At 36.1% G+C, this 20065-nt stretch overlaps 2 protein-coding genes across 12 annotated transcripts in view; both read right to left on the reverse strand.

Annotated features, from left to right (window-relative positions):
• The window catches only part of LOC108086921 (rab11 family-interacting protein 4B), a 44593-nt gene that overhangs the window by 10920 nt on the left and 13608 nt on the right, over positions 1-20065 (reverse strand). For 4 of the 10 annotated variants that reach the window (XM_017184020.1, XM_017184019.1, XM_017184018.1 and 1 more), the window contains 2 exons: positions 11617-11655; positions 10864-10978 (listed from right to left, as the gene is read on the reverse strand). In XM_017184020.1, the coding sequence (XP_017039509.1) occupies positions 10864-10978; positions 11617-11655 (154 nt within the window). Of the gene's footprint in view, positions 1-2021; positions 2951-3687; positions 3888-6715; positions 6851-10863; positions 10979-11616; positions 11656-16313; positions 16536-18610; positions 18772-20065 lie in introns of those variants that run through there. The other 6 variants (XM_043207822.1, XM_043207821.1, XM_043207823.1 and 3 more) reach the window with 6 other exon arrangements.
• Positions 4523-5443, reverse strand: LOC108086925 (peptidyl-prolyl cis-trans isomerase). 2 transcript variants are annotated; one of them, XM_017184028.1, is made up of 2 exons: positions 5310-5443; positions 4523-5214 (listed from the first exon to the last, which is right to left on the reverse strand). In XM_017184028.1, the coding sequence occupies exon 2, from the start codon at positions 5212-5214 to the stop codon at positions 4720-4722; it is 495 nt and encodes a 164-aa protein (XP_017039517.1). In that variant the 5' UTR covers positions 5310-5443; the 3' UTR covers positions 4523-4719. The 2 variants fall into 2 exon arrangements, with proteins under 2 accessions (XP_017039517.1, XP_017039518.1); XM_017184029.2 differs by having other exon boundaries at positions 4523-5252; positions 5310-5436.

Below are 20065 nucleotides of genomic sequence, written 5' to 3' on the forward strand. Positions count from 1 at the left end.
AAAAAAAAAAAGGTATATAACCCCTTAAATGTGCGGCTATATTAGGTAAAAAAGTCATGGTTGAGTTGGGATAGGGCGCGTGGTATAAATAGAGTTGTGGGGATCGTTGAGGAATGTTCAAGAAATTCGAATTGGGAGTTTAAATTTAATGGGTTTCTACATTTAATTGTATATCCATGTTCAGGAGAAATACCAAAGATTAATGAGTAGTTAATTTGTTACTCTTATCCTACATTATCTCAAAATTCTTGTGGTTTAAGCTGATTCTTTTGATTCTTTTCACCTTCGTAATATTTTGACTTGGCAACAAATTCGTGCCAATTACCCCGGCTAACCTCGATTTCTTTGCCGGGTGTTGCAGTTTGCATTTGCAATTATTTCTTCTGTTGTTGCATTTTACATGGCAATAAACCTTTTAGACGACCGACCGCCCACGCTAAGGCAAAGAACCAAAAGGTGAAACTGATTAAAACAACATGCTAACCTCATTTCACAGCTCGAAGGGAAACGTCAAGAAGGCGAAGGAAAACAGTCAGAAGTCGCGACAAACAGCAGATGTTTGCTGTCACAAACTGATCTACCCCAAATTAGAATTTCCCCCTATAGCAAAAATTAATACTGTATTATCATATAACTAAGAAATTAAAAGGTTACTTGGCAAGAGATATATTTTCTGACAATAAGAACCAATACAGATATGCTAATCACAGTTAGCCACATTATATAAGCCAACCCTCTTTTCTCTCTCGACCTTTTTTTTACGACCAACAGAGCGTTAAATTATTTCTGTTCAGACTTCAAGGCAAATTCGTAGACAACTTTACGTATCCTCTCTGTACAGCTGTTTTTCACCTCATCCCATATTCTTGGTTTTTCATTTCTTTTCGCTTTGAATGTCCGACATGTATCTAATTACCAGAAAATGCAATGGCTGGCTAAGTTTGCTTTTCTTTTGCTTGGAAATGTGAAATGCCGTTTGCTTTTAGTAGACAAGTAGACTGAATCATTCTTAGCCTTATCAAAGCGTTCTGCTACTTTTATTGGTAAGGTGCCCTTGTCGAAACGAAATAATCACTTAACACATATAAAGAGAGGTCAATATAAGGGCCAATTTAAAGCAGGGAATGACTGATAAAGATTCGACTAGTTTGAACAACCGAAAACAACAAGAAAAGTTTATTTCATTTATATAAAGTCATTGTTCAATTGATTGTTGAGTAGCCGAAATGTAATATTTAATAAGAAACATTACAATTTTAGGAAAGATAAGGAATTAGTCAGCCGTAGTATTAAAATAAATAGGTATTGAATAAAAGATACAATACAAAATAAATAAATAATGAAATACAGCCATTATTTATAGAAAAAATACCCTTGCTTTCATGAACCAAAACAATCAAAAACTAAATTGTTAATTAAGTAAACTTTCCTTTTTTAGTCAGTCAGTTTGGTTTTTTACGATTTCCATATCTTTTCAAAAATTTTCTGCCTTGGCACATGCCCGGCAATCAAAAGTAGCATAAAAGAAAATTATCATTAGTTACTGTTCAAAAATTGAATTCCACAAAGATTTGCATACAATGGGTGGAGAGGGGAGGGTGTAAAAAAGAGGATGAGTCGAAAGAGGAGGAGCTCATTAAATGCAAATTTTTCTCTGCCACTGTGCCTTTTCATGCAACAAAGTAAGACAAGAAGAAAAGGTTGTAAAATACACAATGATTGAATGATTGAGCAAAATTGGATCAGGAATGCCTTACACTATGGAAAACGTCCTAATTTTGTAAAAATAAATAAAGTCTTTTAACGCCACAATGGCAAACGAAGAAGTAAAAGAAAATTACATATATTCAAACGATTCATTCACGAAAATATTGAAAAAGAATGTTTTTGAGCATTATTCACAAACAAATGATACAATCAAATGTTTTGCCCTTATTTATTATGCCAATTTAAGAGAATCTTGAAAATCCTAAGGGTGCGTAATTTCTACATTTTTTAAGTTTCCCCAAAATGGGATTTACATTTTTTGCAAATTTTTAATATGGCGTGTTATATATTTTTATTACAACCACAATCGGGGGAGGCAAACAATTTACGATTAAAGCACGCGAAACGCGAAAAGCAAACTGAATGAACCACAAATTCAGGGGCAAAATAAACTGAGGCAATCAGGGAAATAGAGAAAGAAGAGAGACTGGGAGAGCGAATTCGGGGAGGCGCAATCTTTATAAATAGTACAAATAATAATCAACAAACAAGAGCAATGACAAGAGAGCGATCCCCCCCAACGAAAAGTTTTTCGCCATATGTCCGAGGGTGATTCTCTCGTCGAGTCCGACTCCCTCTTTACTTTTCGAACATATGGTCTTTGACTCAGAGACAGCGCATAATTATGTGGAATTTTTATACGGTCACCCCCAACCACTCCCAAAATCCCTCCCCACATTATATCTTTTACTCATTACTAAACAAAAACGCAAGTGAATAAGCGTGGACAAGAACCGAAAGTCAAGAGTAACGGGACGCATGCGGGTTGGATAGTAATCCCCATCTCATCCCATTTCTTTCGTACACCCCCTTTTTTGTTGATGTCATCAGAGGTTCTTTCCGTTCTTTTTGTTGTTGTTGCTAACTTAGGCCTTTTGCTTATTGGTTTTAATGTTATTTCCAGTTCCGGTTCGTTGTCTTCTTCTTTTTTGCCTCGGCCACTTTGCCGTTAGATTTATATGCCTACTAATTGACGAACCATCGCTAATGAAAGAATATTTTCTTACCAAACTTAACGGTACGGAAAATGCCTAGTCTAGGAAAATAAATATGTACAAAAGAAAAAGATTGTAACCTTCTATGAATTTCAAAATCCTGTGCATAATTTTAAAAATGAAAATATCACATCCCTCTTTACATTCTGCTTAGAATTGTAATTTTTAGGTGTTTATGCTTTGTAAGTTTGTTTACTAAATTTCTTTAGCTTAATAAACACATATGTTTTCACATGTAAAATAACTATATGGGGCTTATGAACTTTTTCTATCTTATCTTAAGTACTTTTAAGGTTTAAAGTTATTAAAACAAAAAGAGAAATACGTATTTAACTTCGCCATAATTTTTTGTAAACACAATAAAGGCACAATATAATATTGATACCTTATTATTTATTATAAAACAAAATTAATTAAATGTTATGTATTATATTAATTAAGTTCCTGCGTTTTTTGATCATCAATTACCACCAGGCCTTTTAAATGTTTAATACCCACATCACAAAGTTTTTTAATTTGTTTTATTTTTCATTTCTTTAGTAACCATTAATTTATTCATTTATCAATTTTATACCACACTTGATTTCCATTTTTTTGTTTTTCTATAAAACACTTGACGGAATTATTCAACCGCACTTTTCAATTTAAGATCAATCAACCAATATATTTGCCAGAGGGTATGGAAATTGGAATATAAGGCGAAAAAGAGGGTATTATTTTGATTAGGGTTTTTCACAACAGACCATATAATTAACGTGTTTTTGTTTGATTTCTTTTTTTTGTATTAAATAACCGTTTAATGAGCCGAAGGCACCTGACACAGCTGATAAACGATTTCGATCGATAAAAAACTAAACGAAAAAAACAACACTTGAACACACACAGTTAACGTTAATTTTCGGTTGAATTTTCTTGAATTATAAACCTTTTTTTGGCAATTTGCTTCAGGGGAGCAGCAGCAGCTGCATTTTCCTTAGCATTTTCCTTGGCAGTTGCATTGCCCAACAACAAAACACCCGCGCGAGAGAGAGAGCGCGACTGGGAGAGAGCGGCGGTTCGCTGCGCTGCTCCGCTTCTTTAGTGTTGTGAACGCGGCAAGAGTTAAATGCAATCTGAGAGAGGAAAGCGCTGAAAAGCCAGCGCCAAGCGGCGGCCCCTCCTCTGCCGGCGTCGGCGTCGCCAGCGACCGCGACTTGTTTTGGGTGCCGAAAAAAACTGAAAAGAAAAACAAAAAAACAGGGCCCCAAAGCAAAAGCAAAACAAAGGTAACCGAAAAAACCCACTAATGCGATGTAGTAGTGTTGGAAATTCGTATTTTATGCACTCTGAAAATTATATAATTCTGTTCCCTAACACTAAAACTGTTTAAAAAATATTTGCTATTCATTAAAAATTAACTTTTGTTGAAAACATATTTATTGAATTATTGTAAAACGATTTTTTACCAACTACCAATATGATCTCAAAATAGAGAGTGTTTTTCTTTAAGTGTATGTAGCTTAATAGACATTTGCAAAGTGCATTTGGGTAAAGTGGATAGAAAGGCTTGAGGGAAAGGTAATGGGAGACAGCACAAGAATCGAGTGGAAAGAATCAAAAGCGACACATGTATGCAAGCATCTCTTGAACTAAATTGAGTCAATTAAAAGTAATGGAAAAGCAAATCAAAGGAAAATGAGTCAGGGAACTTTATAGTTCAGTGATTCAGCGAATTGGTCTGAAAAATGAGCGATTCTACTAAAAGAAATGGCAAAAGCGGCTCTAATTGCATCTTTCTATTTTATTCTGTTTTATTATATAATATGATATATTTCCTGCTCCCCTATGTTCTCCTAGATTTTATATGAACTTGAACGCAAACGTGAACTTCCTAACAGTTGATTCCTTAAATGTAGTGAGGTGTGCATCGCTTTAAGAAACAAATTGTAGTAATAGTGTTCGATTGTGTAGGCTAAGTTTAGAGGGACCCGCAGTCTTCAATGATGATCTTCTTGCTGGTCTTTCCCTCCCTCGATCCGAAGGATTCAACCTTCTGGACGATCTCCATTCCCTGGACGACCTTGCCAAAGACGACGTGCTTGTTGTCCAACCAAGTGGTCTTCCCGGTGCAAATAAAGAACTGGGAGCCATTGGTATTGGCACCGGCATTGGCCATCGAAAGAACCCCCGGTCCAGAGTGCTTCAGCTCAAAATTCTCATCGGGAAACTTGTTACCGTAGATGGAGCGTCCTCCGGTGCCATTTTGATTGGTGAAATCGCCACCCTGGCACATGAAATTGGGGATCACCCGGTGGAAAGGACTTCCCTTGTAGCCGTAGCCCTTCTCACCGGTGCAAAGGGCTCGAAAGTTCTCCGCCGTTTTCGGGACCACATCCGATCGCAGCTCCATCACAATCCGACCGAGCTTCTCATCTCCGGCGGCTATATCGAAATAAACACGCGGCAGCGACATCTTCGCAAATGCCGAAAATTTACGTAGGAAAGCCAGGTCTATTAGGTTTAATATCACATTTTCACTTGTCCGAAAACAAGTATATAAATAATTACCGAATAAGTTAAGTTAGACAAGTTGAAAAAAAGGTAATTTCCAAGAGGACTTCACAGTGGAACAGTAGAAACTGAACTGAATAAATTCCGGAGTAAGCTAGGAATCTAAACTAAAGCCGGTTTGAAATAAATTGCAATGCCTGCTTTATAAACACCTTCAAAGCAATAAGGATTCACAGCTTACTTAAATAAATCTATTTTAAAAAAGTTTATTTTTAATAGGAATCTTATTATTAGTAGAAAAACCCTCTTAGACACTCTAGAACCTTTAATCCCCTTTGTTTATGTACCCAAAGAAACCAGGCACCTCACTTTTGCTATCTTTATACTTCGCACTACGTAATATTGGAATCTTTATTTACTCTTCTAATTTGTTTAACCGACTCTTTAATCAACGCGAGCCCCGCAGATCGGTATTATTTACTTTTCATTCGGAGCCTTGTACAAACCTCACTTATTCCACCCGATGAGTGTGTGTTTGTATAATTAGGCAAAAATATGGTCAATATTTATGTGGCAAGTCAAATAACAAATTCCTCAGGAACTGTGAGAATTATTAAAGTTTTTAAGAAGCGGCTATTGCAATTTGAATTCATGCATATGTTTGTTTTCAATATGAACGTATAGCACTCCTTTAAAGTCGTTGTATTCCGATTTGTTTGTGTTTGGCTCATTATGTGTACACAATATGTGGTATGTACATATTGCAGGGTTTAGTTAGTTGCCAGGGTAACTATTGCTTTTAAAGTAGATATACACAACAATTGTTATGGAAGGAAACTAAGGAAGGTCTTGTACGATAAACTGTTAAAAACAGTTTATGTAATTAGAATTGTATTTTATTTTAACACTTCTTGAAAGGCTGAATGAAACACTACAAGTTATAAATTATCCTTTTATGCGATAATCTTATTCTTTTTATCATATTTTCTTGTCGAAGTTAACATTTAATAATCTTTAAACAGTATCCCATCGCAAAATGCCAAGAGTTCAAGATGATTTTGTGAAAGAAGTACTCGAGAAAAGGTGATTCGCACGTAGGCCGTAATTGTTAACTCAGATCTCCACTGTCTCATTACTTATAATAAATTGTTGTGCGGCCAAATAGCGAAGACAAGAAAGATACTACCCATAGTTGGCCAAGACAAGTGCGCCCGGCCTCAACTCACCTGAACTCGAACTCGAACCCGATTCGATTCGTTTTGACTAGTTACCCATTAATGTAACGCCCCGTTTGCCTTGGACAACCTTGTGCAAAAAAACAATATACGAAAAGGCAATATGACGTAATGGAAAGCGTAGGATTTCTACTTGGCAACTGCTCCCACTGCCACGCCCCCAGAAATTGGCGCCTCTTGCTTAGAGCGTGTGTGTGTGTGGGAACATAAATTCACATTATGGCCAATTCTTCGGGCGATTTTTCAGCTTAGATAAAAGGCAGACAAGAAACACTTTTGTGGGTTCGTTTTAACACTTACCAAGTGGAATTGGTAAGATAAGAGTGCTTGAGGTAGTTGGTTTTTGGCCATTGTAGTGCTTACCTGGAAGTAGAGGAAAATAAAGAACGAATTATTATTAGATTTGGAATAGCAAAAGGGAGATAATGGATATGGAAATGAGGTGAATGTAAAGTCAACACGAGAAGAAGTTAAATGTCAACCAAGGGCAAGTCTTGGAGAAAAAGAAAATTAACAAAAATGAAAGAGGTGTGAAATTAGAAAGAACAATGGAATTAATTTAATTTATATAAAATAGAACATCATATAAACTTCAATTTAAATTTAATTTATACAAAAAATACAGAAACTTTTTATTATATTGGCAATATAATTAACTTTTAAGCACTAAAAATAGTACAAAACCCTCCATAAATATTTATCGCAAGCCAAAAGACCGTTTTACTAATTCCCCGCCATCATCGATCGATCCATCAACTGAAAAGCGGCAAAGAAAATCGGTTTCTACGCCCACTCTCTATAAAAAAGACCACTGGAAATGGGCTTTTTGTCTGGCAGGTCGTGCCATTCCATTCGCCACCTGCTAGGGTCGTCTTATCGATTAAACAATTTTGCTGGCACCTCTGCTCGCCCACCTTATAATACGTATACCCTCTACGAGTCGAGGCCCGGCACAACATAAAAAGCATAAAGCCGAGTCGAATGCGATATGGAAGGAAAACACGAAAAACGCGACTGTAAGCCATAAACGAAAATCAATTTTTAACCCAAATGTGACGTTGACCCAGAAAGTATCGAAATCTTAAAGACAAACAGAGCCACACTCAAGGAATCGAGGCATAAACGTTGCAATTATCATAATTAATGCAAATGCGCCTTAAAGTAAACCGAAAGAAAGACGAATTAAATACTCGAAGCCGTTTACGAAAGCGTTTAGGCCAAATGGGGGGAAATTGTTGTGATAGGCTAGGTGATGCAAACCCATTAGGGGGAGGTTAATTGGTCGAAATGACAGGGAAATTTCGGGGGTTAGTCATATTTTAATTGAATTTAATTGAGTGATGTTTTGTAGTAGGAAAGTTGCGCAGTAAAATTTGGAGCTTAGTCAAATTTATTGGGAAATAGTAATAAAATATATTCTAGTAAAGAATTTTTATAGAAAAATAAGGAATACAAAAGTATTTAAACTCAATTAAAGATATTAGCATGTGTAGAATACAAATTAATAGTTGTTGAATTGCTTCACAAAAGAAATATATTAATAAAGAATCTCGTGCTGTGACCGTAGTATTTGTATTAAATAAAACGCTGTTCAATAAAGCCAAATGGTAATTTCTATTCCCGTACACTTCGCGTTTCTTTTTCCTTCCTGCTGGCTTTAGCTTCATTTGTATTCCATTTAATATATTTATGCATTCTATTAGCCAGACACCTGGTCGAAGTTTTGTTTATGCGATGTCTTGTAGGTGGCTGTTTCCAGTCAACGCCTTCTTCAATATGGTAAAGAAATATATATATATATTTTGCCAGGGGGATTTATTCGCTGCAAGAGATTACCAAATCCTAAACATTTTGCTTGGGCAACTTCAAAGTGATGTCGTCACCGCAGATACTCCACTTGTGCATGTATTAACCCAAAAAAAAAAGAGAAACAGATTCATTCCCCACATCTTTTGCCAGCTCTGACAATTGAACAAATTGCAATTGTGGCATTGTCTTGGGCCTGCCTACAGTTATAATTGCATAAGTGCGACGATGCAAAACAGCTGGAAAGTGTCTACAGATTTAATCAACCTCTGACAGCGCTGGGAAATCAGGGAAGACGATGTCAAGATCTCTCCCTCTTTTTAAGCCTTATGCAATGCGAACGGCTCAATCCAATGCGATTCTTTTCTTCCGCATTAGATTGTTGAAAAAGTGACCTCAGCTTAATTAAGCCAACGGAGCATTGAAAACTAGGAAAGGGGAAGGGGAGGGGGAGGGGGAAATTGGGGCAAACAGAAGTGAAAGAGGAATTAAATAGAAAATCGTATTTGGTGCAGTGAAAATCTTTTTGGATACGCTTAGCACTTTCCTGGGCATCGGGCCAAGGTGAGATGTGGAAAGTTTCACGGGTTTTCACCGGCCAATTTCAGTCAGGGGTTAAAACGAATTTTTCTTAAATGAAAGGGGACCCAAATAATACTCATTCTACTAGCACTTTGTTTAAGGTTTTCAAAATTAAAATAAATATTAACATAACACTATAAATGCAAAAACCTTTATTTAGATCAAATGTATTTTTTTTATCAGAATCAATACTCGCCAAAGTCGCTGCTTTTATTTCAAACAATATTTTAAAGCTTCTCTTTTGTAAAAAAAAAACAAAATAACTTTTTCCTTATTTAGCTCTTTATAAACGAAGGTGCATAAAGGTTCTCGACTTTAAAAAACTTCTGTTGTGATGCTCTTAGCTTAATTTGTATTCAGCGCCAGGTTTCACACAACAATCAAACCAAATGCGAGGCACTTCTATGCCTTGTAATGATCTCCTGGGCCAACTCCTCCAACCTGGCCAAAATCCCCCTGCCCTGGCCCACAAATTCCACTTCCGTTTGCCGCTGGCCTGTTGCATAAAAGAACAATCGCAGAGGGGCGTTTAAAAATTGATTCGTACGTGAGATTTTTCGCAAAAATCATTTTCACTTCAGTTTGTTTTTTCCGAGTTGTTTTTTCCTGTATGCCTTTCCTCCTTTCCTTTTATGGTCGTTGCTGGCGACTTTTACCAGTTACATACTCCTTTTATCTGTTTATTTTAAGCATTTATGCAGAAAGCAATTTTACATCTGTCGCATTGCCATAACATTGTTGTATCCCTATCAGCTCTCAGTTTTATTTTCTTTCCTTTCTTGCGGGAAGTCTTAAAGCTTAAGATGGCAGGAAAGAAAGTGTTCGGCTTTATATGATAAATATTAAAAAGTGTTTAGTTGTCGGATTAATTGAAGAAAGTTTTGGTAAAACAAATATTTTGTGTTGAACGCAAAAAAAATACATAACATTATGACTTTTCACTGCTATATATATTTTTATCTAAATTATTGCCTTCTTCTTCTTATATCGATATTTGAATTCCAACCGGAACTACTAAACATTTTAGTTCTTCCTCACACGATGATTTCCTCAAACAAAAGCGAAAATATACAGCCAAAGGCCCAAATGCTTTTCCGACCACTTTGGCACCAAATCAAAAAAGCTCTTACGTTGAACGCCATCATTTGGCCAGTGGGAAATCTAATTGGCGGTAATTCGAGGGAGGCTGAGTGAATTTCAATGACCTTGAGGCGCCAGTGCACTCCCCTTTTGGCCATGGCCAATTGCGGCGAGCCTGTTGAAATGCTTTTGCTTTTTTCGCTTTATATAATAGTCGGTGGAGCACAATCGAATTGGATCCGCGGAGATCGCGATAGACAACGGCAACCCACACAAGACCTGAAAACTGAATTTCACCTGCCAAGTAGCCACGAACTCCCCCAGTGAAAAATACCAGCGAAGGTGACTGCCACAGCGATTGAGGGAAAGAAAACACGTTTTATTTCATTGCGGCCGAAGATCCAAAGTGAAAAGTCACAGATTCACTTTTTCCAGGGAACTTTTTTCCCAACGAACATAGAAATGGCAATCAACCAAGTCGAAATATTTTCGGAATTTCGTCGCAATGAAAATGTCTTACAAGCTTGCACACATGAAAGTTGTGAAATAAATTCACAATTGCGAATTTGGCTCAAGTGCAGATTATGACTCCTCATCAGCAATTTCTTTGATGAAATATCAGACAGTGACAGTTTGTCTCATTATTTTTGCACAATCATGCAATGACAGATTTATTTATTTATTCAGTTAACTTTTTTTTCTCCATTGTAAAATCTTTGATATCAATTTGTGAAAAAACGTGTAATAAGTTGCAGAAACTAATTTGGATTTGATTGAAGCAATGCGTGTTGTCTAAACGATATCTTATTATTAAGAAATAATTGCAAAACTTAAGTTTGTTGGGATGGATTTGGAATTGCACTTGAATTTTATTAAATTAATTTGATTATTTAATAGGTGGTACTTACCCTATAATCGTAGTCATGACGATTCTCCAAGCTGATGTCGCTGTACATGTCTTCAGTGGTATCACAGTTGGAGCTACGGCCCGATGAGTTAAAGCTCGATGATCTGTAGAGTTGGCTGAAATAAATAGTTTATATTTTTTAATAAAAAAAATAATAAATGGTATTAAGCTATAAAATTTTTTTTACTACTTTAAATTTTTTAATGAAATTGCAGGGAAAAACTTTGATCTTTTGTTATTTTACATCGTTGATATTTTAATAAAATACAATGCCTCAATGCTTTTATTTTATTTGTGCGCGAAATTTTTAATTTTAAACTGTTATAATTTGGAACTGTGACTAGCGAGGACACCAACATTTCATTTTTACACCGCTCTACGTGTATATTGGCGCCACCTATGTTACACCGCTAACGGTTTGCGTATCTGCTGAGTTATTCACAGTTTGGGAGACTTTCTGTTATACATTGTTCCAAAGACGCTAACCGACTTTTCAGTGAATCACAAACTGTATAAAACAGTGAAGAAAAACCAGTGCAATAAATATACATGTTTTTTTTTTCAATTTTTACCATTTGCTTTCAGATTACAAAATTTGTTTAATTGCTTTTTGAGCAATGTTAAGCAATGTTTTATAACCGATATTTAGTTTTGGTATTTAAGTACAAGCAAAAACATTCAAATAGCAATGAAGTTACCAAATATACTACAAAAGAGCTCCTACAATAAATATTTTAAAATATAAAGAACTCACCTGGCTAAGGCATTTGAACTGATCTGTCGGCGACCGGAACTGAAAATTATAATGAAAACATAAATCAGTATATGCAATATTATTCAATAGAATTAAACACTTAGAAAGAAAACCTTCAAGCCGCTAAGGATGGATAAGTGCTAATTTAACCCTTAGCCCAAATCAGCCACAACCTATAGAAGCCCTTCAGCCCAAATGGATGAAATTCTAGCAATTCGAAATGCAAATAAATTCGCTGGCATTGAGGGGCCAACAAAAAAAAAGAAAAGGGAATTGCCAAGAAAGGCAACTTGTAAAACAACTTGACGCAGGCAGCCAAACAAAAATAAAAGGAAACCAAACACGTGATAATGAAAGAAACAACACTACCCATTATTGCGCCCAAAACAACAAAAATGCGCCACCCACGCGAACAGGTAAAAAAAACTGAAAAAAAAGAAACAAACTGCAGCCAAGAAATTGTAACAGCAACGAAACGTCAAAGACAAAATAATTGCGAAAGATGTAGATGTAGACAGATAAAGACACTTGGATAGAGACAAAGACGCAGACGACTGAATTTCGAGTAAAAGTGGAAAAGTGGGGGGAAAATGTTTGTTTGTGTAAAGTGCACATCGGGAAAATGGGTCAAAGGTGGGAGACATTTTGCAACTACCAATGCTGAAAGCCAAATGAAGGAGAAAGGAAATGGGAGATGCAAGAAAGGTGCCGGAAAAGTGTCTTTATTTATATATTTTGGAAGGAACTAAGTTTTTAAAAATAAAAAGTAAATTGAAGCAAAATAAGAGCAGCTAAAAGCTAATTGTGGAAAATATTTTCATGTCTACGCTGTAACATATTTCATATTAATCAAACAAAACAAATCATATTACATTTAAACACAGCAATTAATAAATATTTCATTCTAAGGTAGCAAACCTTTGAAATTTATCATTTTCACAGCTTATCATCCACTACAAACATTTAAACTATCTCTCTAATAATCAAATACTTGTCAAGCCCTAACATTAGCTACATTTATAAGTGTTTTGTTTTCTTTATTGCGGTTTCTATCTGAGGTGATCTCACATGGCGAATGCATGGAAAATGTTTCGCTTTAGCCGAGCCATAAAACGCGTAGATATGAAAACCGCAAATAGTTTCCGTTTTGGAAAATTGAAAACCAGAAATGAAGCGAAATTTGCAAAGCCAGAAAAGTTTGCGAACAAAACGTTAGCCAGTCCACTTTTTTAGCCTCTTTCTGTGTCAGTTCGGCCCCAACTGAACTCATTAGCCCACTTTTGAGTGTAGTTGAGCCAAGACCATAAAACATTCGTGAAAATCTATCTCATCTGGGTTTATGGCACTCTGCTCAACGAACGCAACTTTATTTTATGTTTTAATTTACTTTATGCAAAAACAACATACAAATTGAAGTTGCGTGCTCGTAAAAAATGCAGCAAAAAATCTAAAAACAAGCCAGCAAATTATTGCAAATTGACCAAAGCCAAAAAGTGTTGAGGGGACCTGCTGCAAAATGTTGCGCAATTTTAGCAACCAAAAGGCAGATGCAGAAAGTAAAAAAAAAAAAAAACAATATTTTTGCGGCTAGTTGTATAGCTGCTTTTTATGCGTCAGTGGTCTGCTGGCATTTTATTGATGCAAAGTGGAGTTGACATTAAATGGCAGCCGAAAAGTTGCAACTTTGAAATCGTCTGACTACAAAAGCAAGTTTTTCGGTAAACAAAAGTGGTATTTTACTGGGGGCAGCTGTCCACATATGGCATAATAAATAAATGCAGTATTTATATCTACACTGCATAATGCAAAAACTAGTTAAATAACAATATCATTGCATTAATTTTAAAAGTAGTTCTAAGCTGTTATTTATGTTCAAGGCAAACCAATTTTTTAAATGTCGTACAACTTAATTCAAATGGTAAAATTATTTTAAGTGCTTCATTATGTGATAAAGAGGAAGTTGCGAATAAGTTTAAAAATAAATATGACTTATATAACTTCATATTACAGTCAAAATTACTTTAATATACTTTTTTGTTTGCTCACATTAAACACAGCCAAAAATCCACAAAAAACAAAGCAGTAAAAGAAAATAACGAATCAAAAAATGACAGTTAATTGTACACAAAAAACAATCAAGATAATGACTTGAAAACTCTATAGCAACCAAAAAAAAAAACTGTTTAAATATGATTAAGGTCGTTGGCAGCATTTGGAGGAGGAGTGGAATGGGGAGGGGTTTTATTGGGGAGTGGAGCTGGAATTACTGAATGAGTTTTCCGTTTTTTGGGTAACCTTGAATTACGGAGAGGGAGTGCTATCAAATTTGAATGAACTTTGAGTCTTTGACCGGAAAATATTGCCGAGGTATTCTTTTTTTTTACAGATTTCTTACTTAAACTTCAAGTTGTTGGACCTGATTAAAATTCCCAACACACTTTTTAAGCTGTAATATTTTTAAAATTTTTAAAGGTAAACAAACTGTAAAAGAATTTTACCAAAACACCTGTTGAATATCAAAGTCTACCACTTATTTCCCCTTTGATTTACCTTTTTTACCAACCATTGCAAGCTAATTTCCCTACCTCCCACTTGCCACTCCCCCTGCTTTATTCTATCCCCTCTCGAAATGCGTTCCGCTTCGTTAACCCTTATGAGGGACCCCTTGACATGGGTGGGAACGGGAGGAGCTCACAAAACAGAGAGAGAGGGAGCTTTCAAAGGCATTTCAATTGTTATTTAGAACGGATTGCAGTCATAACCAAATATATATTTTCATGTAGTTTATTACATTTATTTGTCGGCTTTTAGAGATTGTGTAATAGAAATAGAATACATTTAATGGGAACGAGGATGACGTTTTAGAAGTGCTCGTGATTCAGCTAGATTTTTTTCTTTTGACAAATATATTATATTCTGAGATAGTGCTATTTGAAATTTTTACTCAGTTTTTTAATGTTCCTGTTTATCTCACAAAGTGTTAAAAACCAAAGGAACAAAAACCATCAGTTAACTTCATTTAACTCTACAACGTTGACTACGTCACTTGCACCTTTTAGCAAGAAATCGTTAATTGAATGCAGGGGAAAACCCAGCCATCTCCTCAAACTAAAGTCACCTGACAAAAGAAACCTTCATATAACGACTTATGTCTTTACACAGAAGTGGTTAACAGTTTGCCGTACTTGTTATGAGGCCCGGCTCAGATTAAAGTAAAAGTCAAACTTTAATGATCCCCAGACCCGGTCCGAGGGTCTTCAAAAATTAAATAATCAACTAAGTAAAGGTGGCAAAAGTTTCTTGAACTTTACTGCTTAAAATTCAAAACAAAAACAGAAGCAGACAATGGCCGCCAGTCAAGTTTGTATTTTATAGCTATTATCTCTCCGAGTTTCTTTTATTTCCAGTATTCCGCTTTGTTTATTTATCCCTGGCTTTCTTTAGTGCAATTTATGTCTCATATTTGCGCGCCAATCCTCAAAGCGCGTCAATCAATCACGATCGGATTATGCAAAAATAAAGGAGGGGAAAAGAAAACACAAAAAAAAGGGGAAAAATTGGTTAGACAAACACCTGTCCCCGTCAGGTGAGATTGACCCACATAATTGTGTGCCTCTCTGGCGGAAGCTTTTTTTTTTTTGTATTTTGGCTGCCCAAATCAAGTTTTCTATTGCAGAAATTGTTGTTCACAGGGAAACGCCTCAATGCACAGTGGTTTTGGGCTGACTGTTACAGTTATTTCAGCGCTGTTGCCAAAGGGTGAAACACACCTTGCTCACTCACCTGGCCACGCCCCCCGCCCCTCTTCAGGTGCTTCGCCTTGCAAACCGCTCATTAAGCGCCTGGGAAGTTCAGCTAATTGAAACTATTAAAAACAACTATTTTTTTGGACTGGTTTTCGCCTGGTTACGACAGTATCTTGAGGCCTTTTAGATTTTTGTGGATAACTTAATTATGAAATAGAAGGCTGGGTATTCATTAAATTTTAAGAAAACCGGAGAAAGGGCTGGATTGTAAAAAGGTTATGAGAGGAAAGAGCACCCAAATTTAATTTAATTTCATGACTTTTTTCTTTAATTACGTTTATAAAAATAAAAAAACTATTAAGAATCTTTATGCAACAATGAAATTGACGATGATGGTTACGTTCTATTGCAAACACTTTTTGCTAAATGTGCTTTAATTGCTAACTGGAATAATTTGAAAATTAAAACATATAAATCATGTCTATTACTAATCTAATTTAACATTGTTTAAATAATATGTTATATATAAATACCTCTTGCTTACTGACTTGTAACATAAAAACACTCCCCTAATTAAATGTTTCGTATTTTTAATAAACTACAAAACTTTTACCTCAACAAACATTTTGATGTGCTTCAGTTGGTTTCTTTAGAAATGGTAACAAAATTACAAGGGGTCAAAAAATGTCGCGATTGTTGCGATTTCCAAAGAAACAATGCCTTGAGACGCAGTTAAAGTGAAGAAGAAATTGACGTCTTTTGTTGCCGGACAAGTGAAAGTATTTATGGACATGTGGGCGGTGACTTCTTGTTGTTTGCGAGTTTTTTTCAGTGGGCGTGTCTGGTGAGCTCTCTTAAGAACTAGCTATGAATACAACAAACAACATGAATACGACTAAGTGCAACAACATCGAGATGGTGAAGGTTTTTAGGTAAGGACTTTATACGCACATGTCTCTCAAATGACTGCGACGACGGTCATAAGGAAAGTACTCAAAATACTCATCATCCATTTAGGTGAGATCAGATTCCTTTTATTTTGTAATTTACTAAGCGGTTTATCTTTTATTGTTTGGTTAGCTCATTTGCTTATCAGTTTTAAATGCCATTGTACGCATTGTGAACGTCATTGACTTTAATTTGTTGACATTAAACGATAAGGTCTGTTTTACCACGATTTCGATAAGATATAATGGCTTGTAGGAGTAGAACGATAATTCCTTTGTGTATTAATTTTCTATTCTTACAGGTGTTAACACAAATTAAATGTTGACGAAATTAATACGAGCAGAATTGTCGATTAAACACAATAAAAGTTAGGCAATTTTTAATTGATTTTGATTAGTAATGCTGTCTTAGTTTCTAGCAGCATATAAAACTTCAAGGTTGATCAGTTTAGCGAAATGTACTTTGTTCGTTTTTCAGCACTTTTAATTTAGTTTCTCGTCAAACTCGTTAAACTAACACTATAAAGTACTTTAATGACAACAATTTATAGTGCGATCATCATCATTAAAACTAATGATACATCAATGATTTCTTATAGATCTTCCTGGATTTACGATGGCTTACACTCCCACAGAAAAATGTTGCACATCCGTTAACTTCACTTTTTATTTGGTTTATGAGGCGCTCAACAAATTGTTAGCTCGTTTTTGCCACAGAAAAGGAAATTTCGTTCGAGAAAACGCACTCGCACTCATCATCGGCAAATTAGACACACTTTCGCAATTGACGGCTCCGCCAGCCACACTTCACTTTTCATTATAAATCTCCTCAAGCCGAACAGCCAAGCCAAACCAAACCAAACTGAAACCAAACCGAAACCAAAACCAAACCGCAGTTAAAGTCGATGAGAGGATGGTTAATATTTTACCAACACGCTGTTGGAAAATCGCTCTGATAACGTCGTTAAACGCTCTCAGGCAGCGAAATCGAAACCAAAGCTCGAAAATCGAAAAGAAAATCGCTGGAAAAGTGCACTCTCGACTGCGCTGACCAACTAACAATGAAATTGTTCAGCTGCGGACGGGCAACATTTATACGGCTGCTCTCCGTGTAATTAAGGCTATAAAACTGATTCGATTGTGATTGATGGCTCTCGACAATGCGTTGCGAGCAGGAAAGGGCCAAAAAGCCGAGTTGAAGATGCGGTGAGTGTGGCAATGGGCACTGCACTTTTGGCCGGCTTCCACGCGTCGATTACTCTTTCAACTCCCAACGCATTCGAGAGCCCCAGTTGATTGGCTCTGTCGTTACTGGTTTTTAAAGGTGTCGAAACAAGGGTGCCATTTGGGAAGATATCATTAATCATGATTTCAGAAAGCCCTTTTTTTGGCAGAGATGGAAAACGTTGTTCCAAGTAGTTTTTAAAACCCCTGATTTGTTGTGTAAAAATTCATAAGAACGTTTCACTCAGTTACTGCTGCATTAAAAACTTTCTTAAATTTGAAATGCAAATATCTCTAATAAATTAAAGCAACAGAATAAAAAATATTAAAATATTTAGCTTTCAAAAAAATGCAAAAAAATTTAAGAAGTATTTTGAATATTGAATTCAATTAATCAAACTAAAATAAGACGAAGGAGAAGAACATTTCTCAGTTTATAAATTTCTAAGCAATTGTATTTTCTGGTATAGAGTGACAATAGTAACCTATACACCTTTTGTTAACATTGTTTATGCACCTATTTTTAACCAGCCAGTGTGTAAATGGGGCTTTAATTTGGCTGAATGCATGGGAAAAGTGCAGCACAAAAGGGCGTGGGCCCCGTGGAAACCCGGGGAAAAGTCACGTGCAAAAGACGAGACACACATGTCGAAGATGGAGAAGAGGATAACGCACGAGAAGAATAAAGAGACGACGAAACGACCGACCGACCGACCGCCTTGTCCGATTTTGCATGGGAATGTGCAGTATACTATACTATATGGCCGAAGAGTGCTCTTGTTATAGTGGCCATTATGGCGGTGATGGTAGTTGAACGTCATTAAGGCGTGACGCCGTAAATTACCAAAGTGTAAACTACAGCACAAAACTATGTACGAAATCTCATAAAACCGCGCGGCTCAAATTAAAATCGTTTTCTATTCCGTGGAAAGCGAAATTTATGGCCAAAAACAAAACCGAAAAAATCACAATTAAATCTATATTTGCACAAATGTTTCACATACGACGCGTTGTCTGGAGCCCCCAAAAAATACATATATATATCCATATAAAGGCCACACACACACTTTCACATACTTTTGTTTTCTCAATGGATGCGGCGGAATTTTGTATGTTTGTTTTTTTTCTCGGTTTTATACCGGAACACTAGTTACAGACTCTCTGGCGATTAATAAATAATGAAATCGGTCCAAAACGGTGACAAAAATTATCTGACATCCGCTCGCGGTTAAAGCGAAGTTCGAACTAAAACCAAAAACCACATTCCAACTTTTTAGCCGCTTGCCAATCTAAGGCGGCCAACAAACAGGTTCGAAGCGGGAGAGCCAACAAGCCAAATAATAAACAAAGCGGGAGCGGGCCAAAAGAGCGAACAAGTGTGTGTGGGAGAGACGCTGAGAAGGCCAAAGGCATTTCTGTTGCAGTTCAAACGGTTGCCAGACGCATTGAAATAGTCGGCGAGTGAAAAAGTGGTTGTAGGTAACAGGAAAATACTACTGACTTACGGTTAAAAAAAATTTACTTTAACTGCCTATAAGCAAGGAGGGGTTTTATGGACCATTTTAGATAAAAAAAAATAGTATAACTACATGTTCGATTTTTAAAATACGTTGGATGCTGTTTTCTTAACCCTCTAATGCCACTTTCCACAATAACGCAAGTATAATGAGTGCCTCAAGGCACTCTTGGGGCTTAGAGGGTTAAGATTCTATTAACTGATTCAAAGCAAGTATAATTTATCTAAAAATTCTTCCTATTCAAAATAATAAATAATAATAAATTGTTTTAAAGGTAATTTATAGTTTTAATATGATTATTTTTAATTTATTGTCAAAATAAAATCTAAATATTTTTAAAGAGAGTTTCAAAAAAAACATGATCACGTAAAATAATGCTTTTATTAATAAATTTCTGTTTTTATTACTTTAATTGGCTTTAGATATTAGTTTAGTCATTTTAGTTCTCAAATTTTTGTAAATCGTGAGATTTTTTATTAACAGTAGACTGACTTTTCCTAGCTTTGTCTGGCAACTCTTTTACAGCCTCTGCGCTTTCCCACGCAACTTGTTCGCCTGCAACATGTTGGCCGGCGAAACTAAAATCTAAAACTACAAACAACATCAACAAATCTGGCAGGCAGTGAACATTCTCAAGTATCTATTAGATGCCAGCTACCTCAAACCGAAGCCAAATTGGCGTCAGACGAAACTTTCGAGCTGCTTTCGGCTGCCAAATCATTGGACAACATGCAAGCAAAAAACGTGGAATTGTCGCCGAGTCTGCCAATTAGCCAAGAAATGCCAGCCAACTGCCAGCAAAGTCGGGCCCCCGCAAAGTGGCCAGGAAAATGCCTCGATTAGGCAGCCGACCACCACAAAGCTAATTGAGGGCCAACAATGGTAGACTTGGGAATTATGTGCGGGAAAACTGAGATAAACAACGAAATAGGTGAGAAATACAACGAAAGACAATTGAAAATCACTTAAAACTAAACGTTTTCCAAGGCGAGATGTCAAGGTTGAACTAAGGCAT

This window comes from Drosophila ficusphila, unplaced genomic scaffold (genome assembly GCF_018152265.1).
Source record: "Drosophila ficusphila isolate 14025-0441.05 unplaced genomic scaffold, ASM1815226v1 contig_286, whole genome shotgun sequence".
Taxonomy (NCBI): domain Eukaryota; kingdom Metazoa; phylum Arthropoda; class Insecta; order Diptera; family Drosophilidae; genus Drosophila; species Drosophila ficusphila.